Source organism: Tribolium madens, unplaced genomic scaffold (genome assembly GCF_015345945.1).
Source record: "Tribolium madens isolate multiple individuals breed KSU strain unplaced genomic scaffold, Tmad_KSU_1.1 Scaffold_3;HRSCAF=73;Tcas5.2_LG2, whole genome shotgun sequence".
Taxonomy (NCBI): domain Eukaryota; kingdom Metazoa; phylum Arthropoda; class Insecta; order Coleoptera; family Tenebrionidae; genus Tribolium; species Tribolium madens.
This window is the reverse complement of record NW_025401006.1, coordinates 694,832-707,659: the sequence shown is the minus strand read 5'-3', so window position 1 is coordinate 707,659 and position 12,828 is coordinate 694,832. Positions and strand designations below refer to the sequence as shown.

The following is a 12,828-nucleotide window of genomic DNA, read 5'->3' as shown; positions in this document are numbered from 1 at the left end:
ATTCTCCACTAAACGAATACATAAAAGGAAGAGCGTTAAAAAATAATAATCAGTAAACAGGCTACATAAAAATGATAATAAATTTAAGTAAAAAAAAATATGTTCTTTAGTAGAAGAAACAGAAAACACATAAATAAATTAGTTAAAGCTACTAAATCCAGTTTTTTCGAAAGAAGGAATCCAATGTTACTAAAGAATGTAAAATATATAATTTTAGAGATGTTTTCAATCTCAAGGTCAGTTGGTGGTGCATAAGAACATAATTACAAAAGAAGTCTTAACTTTGCAGCTTAGAGACAAAGCCTGTTATGCAAATTGGAGAAAGCCATAGGCTTAAGCTGCCCTCTGGTGATCGTAACTGTCAACAGGCAAATATTGTTTAATTATAATATATGTATCTAAATTGAGTGATGATGATTATTTTTTTTAGAGGATTAAGAAAGAAAGCAAAAAAAACATTAACTTCAAATTAAATTCATAAGTAGACATTAAAATTTCAATATTTTTAATAAAGGTTTTGGTTTGCTGTTATGGGACATCGAATATGGAAGGAGAGGACTCATTAAGTACAGTGAGTATTACCTTATAACTGTTACATAGAATGAGTAATGATTTGAATAATGATTTTTTTAACACAGACATAGCACATTATACAATTAAAACTGTTTGGTAAATAGCATAGCATTAACTTTAAAAAGCTGTTAAGTCTAGGTAAAAGTAGAAGGGCTTGTAGCTTAAATCTGTGTATGCGTAAATAAATGCAATTTTGTGTACAACATTCTATAAAAAAGCAATTGAGTGTAGTTTTTAATTTTTGCTTGTTTCTAGGATATTCATGGATTTGACGTTCGAGCCATTTTCCATGATGAATGTACAAAGAATAAAAAATATTTCTATAAAGAGGATGATATACGCCGAAGGATTTACCTTCTACTTTCTAATAGTACAAATTTATCAGTAATATGTGTTAAGTTAATAAAAGAATTTATTTCGTACGTTGATAAAATAATAATAACAATGGAAAGAGATCCTCTTGATCTGATGAGCATACTGATAAGTAAATCTGAAATAATCACAGAGGAATACAAGTGTACGAATCTAACACCATTTTATTATTCACAGAACTTGTACTTGAAGCTAATTGTAACAAGAAAACAAAAGTTACTGCAATTGCTTATGAAGAAATAGAAAATAAGAGTATTGGAAAGCAACACATTATGTATACAACACAGCTAGGTTCAATAAGCGATTCATCAAGCTCAGATGATCTACTAGAAGATGATGATTATAGTTCCAATGCATCCCTTACTCGTAAGAGAAAGAGAAAAACATGTCAAAAAGCGGGGGAGTTTGACCTGGGAGGACATGAAAACAACTGTCACTTTGACAATACTGTGAAATGTCAAGTGGAAATCTTGATATTAGTTGGGAATATATCTTACTGTGAAACACTGGCCAAGCACCTTGGACTGATATGGTTTGAAGGTTTGCTGAAAGGAGAGGAAGACATTGACCGTCGTTTGCAAAATTATGAGAATAAAATAGGCTAGCTCACACAGAAATTATTAAAAAAATGATGAATGGCCACAGCAGCATCTGCATCACCACATCAACATCAGCTTGGGAGCACATACCAGCATGTACGAAAGGAATTATTTGCACAAGAGACAATGAACATAAATTGTTTGATTTACACCAGACGAACGCCAGTTACTGTGTTTTTGTCGAAGATAATATTGTAGCCTATGTAGATGCTATTAGTAAAATTGTTCAAAAATCATTGTTATGCAATATTTTAGTGGAAGTAAATTATCAAGTGGATCAAAAAACTTATACTAAAATCCACTTACCTATAACGGTTTTAATACCCTTTTACATTGTTAAATATTTCTCACAGAGCTTCATTGTGACACATGGAACTTGTTCAAATTCTAAAATTTTAGATATATTTGAGTTTAAGGCTCCATTTATTGATTCTTTGTAAATATATACTAATTTGATACTAATGGTTTGCAAAATTATTGTTCTTTTATGTTTAGTTTGTCACCTAAATTACTGATGATATGAAAATAAAAAATAAATTGTACGATACCTTTGTCTAATAAACATAATTAAACTTTATTTTTGTTTTGAAATTAATTTCCAACATTGTTCATAATTATTAAGAACTGTGTCAATAAGGATGACTAATTATACAAAGTTTTAAGATTTCAAGATGCGAAACTAATATAAAAACAGACGAAAAAGTTATACCTACACTTAAATACATATAAATAATCAAATGTAATTTTTTATATACTGCTTTCAAAAAAACGCTTAGAAAGGATTGCCGAATTTTGTTGAAATTGTCACCAATGATACCTTAGTAAATACATATAAACAAAATGAAGAAAGTTAGAACATAAAGTTTAACCACTGTCATATTTTTTTTTATTTCTTAAATGAAATGTTGCCGGTTAACGCATGACCTGTAAAAATTGCTTGAAAACTCTGACACTAAAACAGTGGTACGGTCTTAATGGATATTCAAAGAGTAAAGAAAAAATGTTAAAAACATTCTTAAAGCTAAGACTTTTTTAGATATGAGGCTACAAAATTCACCATTTTATTACCTTATTCTTCATACCTTTAACGTGTCAGTAAGTTGTACTGCTGGGTAAATCCACGATTTTTAAAAGTTGCCGCAAACTTTCCAATCAAAATTTCCAAAACTTTAATTTTGACACTATTCTTCAGCAGCCATATACAGGTCGCCAAAAGGTAACATTTATTATTCAATTATTGTAATTTATTTTATACTTCATTATAATGTTTTAATAGTTTAGTTTTTAGTTGAATGGAAACTTTCCAGAACAGTGTTTATTTCATTCTGGAAAATTCAAATTTTCTAAAATTGGAAAGTTTTCGCTGCTAATCACTAAGTAAATTGCTTCAGAATTGAGGCTTGAGTTCTGTGGCATAATTGATTTGAACATGTTTTTTAGATTTAACTACTTTTTATCATGCCTAAACTTTTCCTATGTGTTCTGTTTTTTTTTTTGACAGAGAAACGGTACGCTTAAGTATTTTTTTTTAAATGTAATGACTTTTTCTATTTTGTTTATATCAGGTTATTATTATTCTCACTATTTTAGACATAGTACACATTATCTCACTATCTACCAGACATTAGGTATTGCTAGAAGCTGTATATACTTTTTAATTGGTTTTTATATATTATTTGCAATAAAGGTTTGAGAAGCATTAGTCGGCTGGTGTTAATACACATTAAGGACAGGTCTATGTCTTTTTCGATTGCTAACTTTTGGTAAAACATAAATTTTTAGGATTCTGCCTTGTTTTGTAAGACGCCAAATATACCTCTTTGATTTGGTGTTGTTTTTCCTCTTTTTTACATGCGCCGAATGGCTTGGTCCAGAAACGAAAAGCCATTTGGAATGTTTAAAAACAACTCAAGTGCTCTTGAGATAATTTTGCATGATTTTGGGTGATTTTTAACGGTTTTATCATGTATCCAATTTTTGGTGGTCTACAGATATTTGGTACTTTTGTATTGGTGCTTTTTTAAGGATTTTAGATCGGTTGTTTACTTTTGTAAGAACAGCTAAATTTTTAGGGTTGTTTACTTTTGTAAGAACAGCTAAATTTTTAGGGTTTTGCCTTGTTTTTTGAAGACGCCAAATGCCCTGGTCCAGAAACAAAAAGCCATTTTGGGGTGCCTAAAAGCAAGGCATTTATAAGTTTATTAGATCTTTTTCGGTTGTTTACTTTTGGGAAAAAAATTGTAGGATTCTACCCTGTTTTTTCGTGTGCCCAATTTTTGGTGGTCTACAGATGTTTGGGAATTTTTGGGGTACATAAAAATTAATGCTTTTTTAGAGGTTTTAAGCCTTTTTCGGTTGTTTGCTTTTAGGCAAACAGCTCAATTTGTAGGATTCTGCCTTGTTTTTTAAGACGCCAAATGTCCTGATTCAGAAGTAACATTTTATACTCTACTTTCATCCATAGGCAAAATAGTTTGTACACGAGAACGACAGTCCGAGTGGTGTTTAAAGGGTGTTTTATAAAAACACAAAAAAAAGAAAAATGACAAGTAAGATAAGATACCATCAAGAACATAAAAAAATGTTTAACACATTTATTTTTTTTAATTTTAAATTTTTTATGTCTATTGTTCCCGATGATCTTGTATAGGTATGTTTTTTCATAATTATTCAGTAAAGGTACAAAAACTTTGTCAACAAAAGCTACAAATAACGTTAATCATAATTACAATTGAGGACACAGCTTCTTTGTTTCCTCTTCTAACAGTCTGTAGCAAAAGAACATGTAAAATTATTTTTCCAACGAATATAAATAGAGTTAAAATGCAAAATTTAAACTCTCATAAGTTCGAATTTTTTATAGATGGAATTTTTTTAACTTTTTTTTCATGTTCCTGGTATCTTATTATACTTGACATTTTTCTTTTTTTGTGTTTTTATAAAACACCCTGTACATAAAACTTTTTTTCCAATACCTACGTAACTTAGAAATTTATTTTTAACTACATTTGTGTATTCAAAAGAAAAGCGTACAACTGCAAACTGCGGTGCCTGGTTTTGGCAAACGGGGCTTTTTCTAACTATTATAGTCAACCAACTGAAGTAATAAATATTGACTAAAATTATAAATCTTACAACAATGTAGCTTAGGATGTAAATTAGGGTTTCCTTGGTTTAAGATGTTTATTGCTATCTATACCTACTTACATCCCATATCCATTCTTGGTAACATCTGTTTTGAAAAGTGAGAAGAAGTGAGCAATAAATATCTTTTTCTATTTCGGTGTCAGAAAATTGCATTTTATGCAACTATTTTCAGTTGCACAAAATGTTTATTGTGACACCGAAATAGAAGACAATATATTAAAAAACAAGTGTTACTTCCTCTCATTGTAATATCGTGCACTCGGATGACTTGGATAACATTGGCGACATTCCATGGCCCGCGCGCTCGCCGGATTTGACTGTAATGCGAAACTTCAGAAATCGCTTGAGACAGTGCAGCAGGGGCGGACTGGCCAGGGGTGCCGGGGTGCCACAGCACCCCGGGCCCTCGGGTCTTACGGGCCCCCAATTATGGTAGGCTTATTATGTCAAGAGCTCATTGAAATAATATCAATTATTTTAAATTTGTAAATAAACTTTCCACAATGCATAGAGCTAATCCAAGAAGTGCTGAACCGTGATTTTCGCAGAAGCTATATAAGTGTGTTTAGTTTGAAGGAATTAAAAAATTGCCATCAAAACAAATAAAAGTATAATTTCTATAATTTCAATTATTTTAGCTCAATGTTTATAAGGTCTTACACGCATGTAAGAAAAATTCCGTCCGCGCAGATTTATACAAGTGATTCAAAAATTTGTGTACTAATTTTAATCACGAATACTCCTCTACAAATGAGCGTAGATAACACAGTAATCCAACTCATCAAGCAATAGAAAAATTACAGCTTTTATAATCATCAAGAAATAATAGTAGATTATGTTATTAGGAGTAAAAGTGATTGTTTATGTGGCGAAGCTGAACGTTCATTTTGCCGAACGGAGTGAGGCAAATGGATTCAGCTGAGCCACATAAACTCACTTTTACTCCAAATAACATATACTATTTTATCTGCAAACGATTCAGATGGAACGAAAAGAGCAACACACCAATAATCAAGTAAATCACCTCAATAATCAGGACGCTTTGCAATAAAATCATAACAAACGTCACGCGTCAGTTTCGGAATTTGTGTTGAAATTTCGAAAGTGTTAATTGATTTAACTGGTGAATAACTGGTGTAGTTTATAGTGCAATATGTCGAATGCTGATAATCTACCTTGTACCTCTCCAGAAAATGCTGAAAAAGCGAAAGAGACAAGAAAGAGACAACAGTGATAAATGTCAAAGTAAGTGTCAAGTAAAAGTAAAAACGCCTAGGTGTAAAAACAGTGTTTTTACTCCATGTCTGAAAAGTAAAACTTTTACCTGTGTCATTTAGTCATAAAAGTGGTCACTTTTGTGACGTTTGCAGAAAAACAAATGTTCCTTTGGATTTAATGAAGTTTACATTAAATATGACAGCATTGACAGCGATGTGATTTGTAGTGGATTCTTTCCAAGGTACGCCCAAAATTTATAAATTCTGATTTTGTAGCGCGGTGTAGAATTTACTTTAAACTCACATAACTCGAGAACGGTACATTTTGGCGATATGAAACTACCCTTCTTATAAAAAAAATGTTTGGGCTGTATCAAAAACAGAAATTAATAAGCCGAAAAAAAGTTATGATCCCAACACTGGAAGGACCCATTGCTACCGAAAATGTATAGCTTCTACAAGAGTTCCGTTTACACCAAATCAAAGAGTGTCTTTTTGTCTATGCAAAATTTAATAATAATCGGATAAACGGTAACAAAAATATTTCCAGAAAATCATTTTTTCATAACGACTTTTGGAAAGTTGTAATTTTTCTATTTTTTGAGTTGGGTCAATAAATACTGTACTATCTATTCTCAATTGTAGAGGGGTGTTTGTAATTAAAATTATGCCACACATTTTTTTAGTCAACCGATATAAAATATCGTTTTTACTTAAATGAATTTAATTTTAATTTTTTATTTTTTTTTATTAGGTATTATTAGTGGGCATAAATAAATGGAAAAATCGAAATATAAGTATAAATTTGGTGCACAGAAACGAAAAGAAAAACAAAAATTAAAATTACAAGCAGCCTCTGATGACGTTCATCTAAAAACTTTTTAGATTTTTTTTTCGGTTATTAAACCATCACGATTTTAACTGACGTCACAATCTCAATAGAGTAAACAAACTCTTTCATAAAAAAAATACTACATTAAGTGACAAGTAGTTTTTATACATATCTTTATAGTATTGTATATTGGGCCCTCATTTCAACTTTTAGCACTCCATATAAAAATTTGCCAGTCCGCCCCTGCAGTGCAGCACTAATGGTGGACAGCACTTGGAAGATATTATATTTAAAACCAAATAAAATGAAACTGTTTTAGTTAAACTCTTAAATCACGAAAATAAAATACAGGGTGGTCGCGATATAACCTGCCAAAGAAAATCCAGTAATAGGTGACTATGAGTAGAAGTCACACACAAAAAAAATTCTAATAAAAGTCTTTTCGTTTTCGAGATAAAAATAATTGAAAATTAGGCCAAATTTTGCTGTGTGCTAATGAGTTAATAGGGATTAAAAAGATAATTCTGGTTGCTTTGCAACAATAAATGCATTTTCTTTAAAATCCGTATCCAACGAAACGTACGACATTTGTCAAGTTTGGTGAAGTTTAATTTTAAATTTGTGAATCAAAGTGATGAAGTTGTAGTATGCATTTCATTTACGGCGAAGTACATGGTAATGCAAGAAAGGCTAGGCGATTATACCGCGAGCGTTTTCCTGAAAGGGCCCTTCCGTCCCGTTCTACTTTTGTAGAACTGCATCTACGTTTATGCGAGACTGGTTCTGTGGTACCCCAAATGCACGATCGTGGTCGTCACCGTCCCGATTGATGCCGAGGAAGCCATTCTAGATATCGTAGAAGAAAATCCTGGTGTCAGTACTCGACAACTCGCTTCACTAGTTGGTGTCTCTCGACACGTTGTAATGCGAACTTTACGAGAACAATTATTATATCCATATCATATCCAACGTGTGCAAGCCTTGCTACGATGGCCTCCCCGATCCCCAAATTTAACTCCTTTAGATTTTTGGTTTTGGGGCCACATGAAAAATTTGGTGTACGAAGTGGAAATAAATACAGAAGACCAACTTTGGCAACGCATAGCAGACGCTGCGAACCAGATTCCAAATGTGTATTAATGCTAACGGGAGGCACATTGAACATTTATTATAAAATATTTTTTCTAATTTAGTTTACGCTTAATGTTTTCAATGCAGCTTACTTTTAAAAATTGTTATTATTCTTAGTTAAAGTTTAAAAGTATGTAAAATGTAAATAATTTATTCAATACATTATTATTTTGGGTGTAAACACAACTAAAACGATCCTCTTGTTACACAATTTTTCCACAATTTTGTGCACACTTATTTATAATACTTTTGACAAACACCACATTATTTTTTTCATTTCTCATTTATCTTAGCCTACAAAATTAGCTGTTTGTACCTACAAACTTACATTACCTGATGTTTAATGCACAAAGCGTACAGCGTTTTCAACAAATGTTATTAATTTAATTCAATTTGTCAGATTTGTCAAAAATATCGGTTACAAATGATTTAAGTATGGTTGCTTAGATATTCGCATTCTTACAAGCACTAACAATTAATTCCTGACTATGACTGTGATCCATTGACTTCTGTGATCAGTAGCGTCGAATGTGTATGGACAGTGGTTAATTTATCCCCATTATTTTTGACCTAACAAAAAGAGGTTTTCCGGACATGTTGAACCTTTCTAATTACCCAGAATTTTTTGACAGGTTATATCGGGACCATCCTGTATTTGTATTTCCAATAATATTTGTTTTATTAAGCATTAAAATAGGGAGACAGTTTTGCCCCATTCTGTACATACGACCAATTCGTTATTTAAATACAAACCCGTTACTTCATATTGCAACCGCCGCTGGCTAACTGGATATGCAGGGTTGGTTTCAAAAACATTTACATAAAAAACGTACTAGTTCGAATAAAAAAATAAAAATTTAAAAAAAATGTCCTCTTCAGCTAACAATTTAATGTATAAAACATATTAAATTTTTATCACCCAGCAGGAACTACGTGTAGGTATGAAGACGTTTTGCCAAAATTTAAAAAAATAACACGCCCAAGTGAATGAAAAGCCAACCAGACTTCCAGACGAACTGACCAGTTTAACAAGGTGTTTTTTTTTACCCTTTGCTGCCTCAAAAATAAAATTGGTCGATTGTATGAATTTTTACGACTAAGGACAAAAAAAGGTACTCGAAACGATCGTCTGAGGCGAGTCTTATAAAAATTGAACCAAGTATACATCACGTCAAAATTAGACGTAAAATCTGACATTTGGTAACAGGAAAATGAATTTCGTAAATTTTTAACAATATTACAATTTTTTAAAAGGACTGCTTTTTGAATCCTAATAATTAAGTTTGAATTTAATTTTAAAAGTTCAAGATTTACTTTTAAATTGTTTGGTGCCACTCCAAAATGATTATTGGTGTTATTTTAACTTTTTTCATGTTCCACATGTTTTTAATTTGACTGGTAAAGATCATGTAGCTATCTAGAAAATTCTTGTTTGATAAGTCTTCTGGATGTTATGTGTGTTTGGAACTGCAATGTCAATTATGAATGCATGTTTTTCAATTTTAGAAATAAGATAAATGTCTAGCCTACTAATAAGTAGTTATATTCTTACTAGTTAAAACTGTTCTAATAATAGAGTTTGTAATTGTCATTTTCTAGAAATGATCTGGCTCATATTTATATTAAGGTGATTTATTTTGAATCAGGCCAGAATTAAAAGCTAACTGAGAATGAATTATTTTGGGCATATTATCATCTTTAACTTATGGTCTGATGCAGTCAATACACTGGCGGACACGGAATTTTGGACGATTTGTCATTCGACTGTCATAAAAATGTAAAACGGGCCTTATGCAACCAACCGCACTTCCGGTTTTTGTAATTTTTATTCTGATAGCTAGAGAAAAAATTACAACAAATCAAAATAATTTATTGAACTTACATAAAAACATGCATTGCTGGAATTACTGTTTCGGAAAATCGACGCCAAAAATAACTCAACTAAAACTTTCAAATTTTAGTTCCAAACGTCAATCATAATGACAATAAAACGTTACATTTTTTTAACTGACATAAATTTGATGTCCGAAATTTCGTGTCCGCCTCTGTACCTGACAGAAAGAAATGAGATATGTTGAATTGTTTCTGATTGTGCTCCTCATATTTACAAAGATCGTCGTTTTTTTATTAATAATAATGCTTGTAAAAGAAACACTAGTGTAAAAACAGCATTGTTCATTTAATTTTAATAGTCTTCCCAAAGTGGTTTAGTTGCGGGAAAACCCAAACTGAACAACCCTTTTTTAGGGAGGAAGCATTGTTTTAGATACAAGGACGTGATCATATATCACCACAGCTTAACTCAGTCATTCATATGCTAAGTTAATAGTAAATTTCAAGGTAACCAAAGTATTATTAGGTCCGATTTAATCGCACACAGGCACTTATAAAGACGTGTAAAACTGTCATTAAGTGTTAATGTGATGAATCTATCAGGATACAATAAAGAACATTTCAATTGTAAACAGATTACATCACAGAATGTGCTTTACATACCGAAATTGCTTTATGACTGAAAATCCATAAAGTGTTTGTTGATACATACCTACACACCTCCAATAGAAACAATATGAATGATAGCTATCTATATAAATAAAAATGGCATAAGTTGACGAAGTCAGTTTGACTCTTCTTTCACTGCCATATAGTCACTTAGTTTACTTTGTTAATAATAATGAAGTGTCTTCGTAATGTAAGTTGTATTTTAATAAAAATATAAATCAGATTACTCCCAAAAAAATGTATAAAATTTGTGTGTATAGAAATATGTAGATTGATCGTGAAGTTTAATTAATGTTTTGGTGCTCACATTTTTTTTTTTTCAGATCTTACTTCTTCTTATTACTTTGACAACAATTTGCATTGCTGTTCCTGTCCCAAAGCCGCAATGGGTATACCCTTCATATGGATACGTACCATCATATTATTCGAGTAGCTACTATACAGCTCCATTATATTCTTATGGTATGATAATTACTACCTGTGCCATAGCCATCGCTACCCTGGCAAGTTGCAACGTCGCAATTGCGTTTTTTGAGGTAAAATAGGTCAGAAACATTTGATTTCTATCGAAAAGAAGAATCTGTGTTACAACTGAACCCTACTGACAAATTTTGAGTGAAGAACATTTACTCTTTCATACAAAAAAAAACTTTGTGAAAAGTGGCAGCAGTGGCGATGGCTGTGGTACGACGTATACAGGTATGCCAGAACTCGCGCCTCAGAGAAAAATGTCATGTAAGGTAAGATACCAGGAACATGTAAAAAATGTTCTATCTATAATTCTATCTATAAAAAATTTCGAAGTTATGAGAGTTTAGATTTTGCACTTTGACTATTTATTTCTGTTGGAAAAATAATTTTCCATTTTTTTGCTATAGGTTATTATAAGGGGAAACGAGGAAACTGTATCCTAAATTGTAACTCTGTTTTTAATGTTATTTATGGCTTTTATTAGCAAAATGTCAAATGTCAAAAAATTAATGTCAAAATTCTTCGACAGATTTAAAAAAAAACATTTTTTCCATGTCTCTGGTATCTTATCTTACTACATATTTTTTTCTCTGGGCGCGAGTTCTGACACAGCCTATATGTCACACAATTAAATATTATTATTATTATTTTAAATATGTTTTTTACAGGATATGCTTATACTTCGCCTTACTCGTATGCATATTATTAACTATAGACGTGAAATGGTTCTACAACTCCAAAAATACGAGTAAACGACACATCATTACATTTTTGTTTGTAATGATCTAATAAAATTCATCCATTTCTAGCAGACTTTTTATAAAAATATAAAACCATAATCTAATGTCACTTTTTGATTTAAAATTAAAGTTAATTTAACAAAATGTAATTTAACAAAAGGTAATTATAATTCATAAAGTGTAAGAAGATGAATGTTCCGTCTATTTTGAATTGTTAGCAACTATAGCTAGCAACTAGCAGACCAATCGTACAGAATAAAAATTACGCTAAACAATTATTTTCTGTGATTTTATGTAACAAATTCAGCTTCTAATACTTATCATTTTTATAATTTTCATAATACGCTTTACCTATCATGTAGTGAAAACCGCATCCAAAATATTAATTCGTTTTTGAGTTATGAGTAAGGAAGGAACTTTACTCGTATTTAACAATGGTTTTCCCTAGCTTCAAAAACGGTATGGGCACCTTTAAATTTTATATTATCTGAAATAACTTACGAGTATAATTATAAAATCATAGTTTTACTATAAAACAAATTTTTGCTGGCGCCCATAGTTGCGTCTATGTAATAGTTACCTATTTATTCGACGAGTTTGAGTGTAAATCGGACGGATTATTTCACCGAGTGGTTTATCATCCACGAGATGGAATAAAGCGTCCGATTTACACTCAAACGAGTTGAGTACAACATTTTATTCTTCGAATTAGAAGGCTTGCTTTAAACCTGTTAAAAATAATCTGACGTTTCGTATTGAGAAATGCCAAACAGTTGTCAAAACTTCCTTACACTGTCGTCTGCGTTGATTGACAATAATAAAAGTCTGGGCGATAGGCCAAAATCGTGAACTTGTCAAAATGGGTCTGCCTATTTTGCTGACCAAATAATTGAACAGGTTGTAATTTTTAATATAGAGAATAAAACTCAGACATTCTACGTAATCTTATTAAACTTTGGTAGCCGCATTTGCTGCCACTAAAGTTCAACCCCTCACCCTTTCGAAAAGGGTAGTTTACTCTTACAAAATTTTAGTTTTTCAACAATTTTAAGCGCTAAATATTTTTTTTAATTGACAATATTTTACACATAGCTTAAGGACTGATGGCCGCACTTGCTGCCACCACCACTGAACTTCTCACCCTCTCGGGAAGGGTAGTTTACTCTTACAAAATTGTAGTTTTTCAACGATTTTAAGCGCTAAATATTTTTTTTAATTAACAATATTTTACACATAGCTTAAGG

The 12,828-nt window shown here is 31.4% G+C and overlaps 1 protein-coding gene across 1 annotated transcript in view; it reads left to right on the top strand.

The window, feature by feature from the left end:
* The window catches only part of LOC123007702, a 5,004-nt gene extending 3,309 nt beyond the window's left edge, over nucleotides 1-1,695 (top strand). The window contains exons 2-4 of the mRNA XM_044403119.1: nucleotides 218-571; nucleotides 829-1,057; nucleotides 1,123-1,695. Of these exons, the coding sequence (XP_044259054.1) occupies nucleotides 545-571; nucleotides 829-1,057; nucleotides 1,123-1,550 (684 nt within the window). The 5' untranslated portion in view covers nucleotides 218-544 and the 3' untranslated portion in view covers nucleotides 1,551-1,695. The remainder of the gene's footprint in view (nucleotides 1-217; nucleotides 572-828; nucleotides 1,058-1,122) is intronic.
* Nucleotides 1,696-12,828: the final 11,133 nt, after the last annotated feature.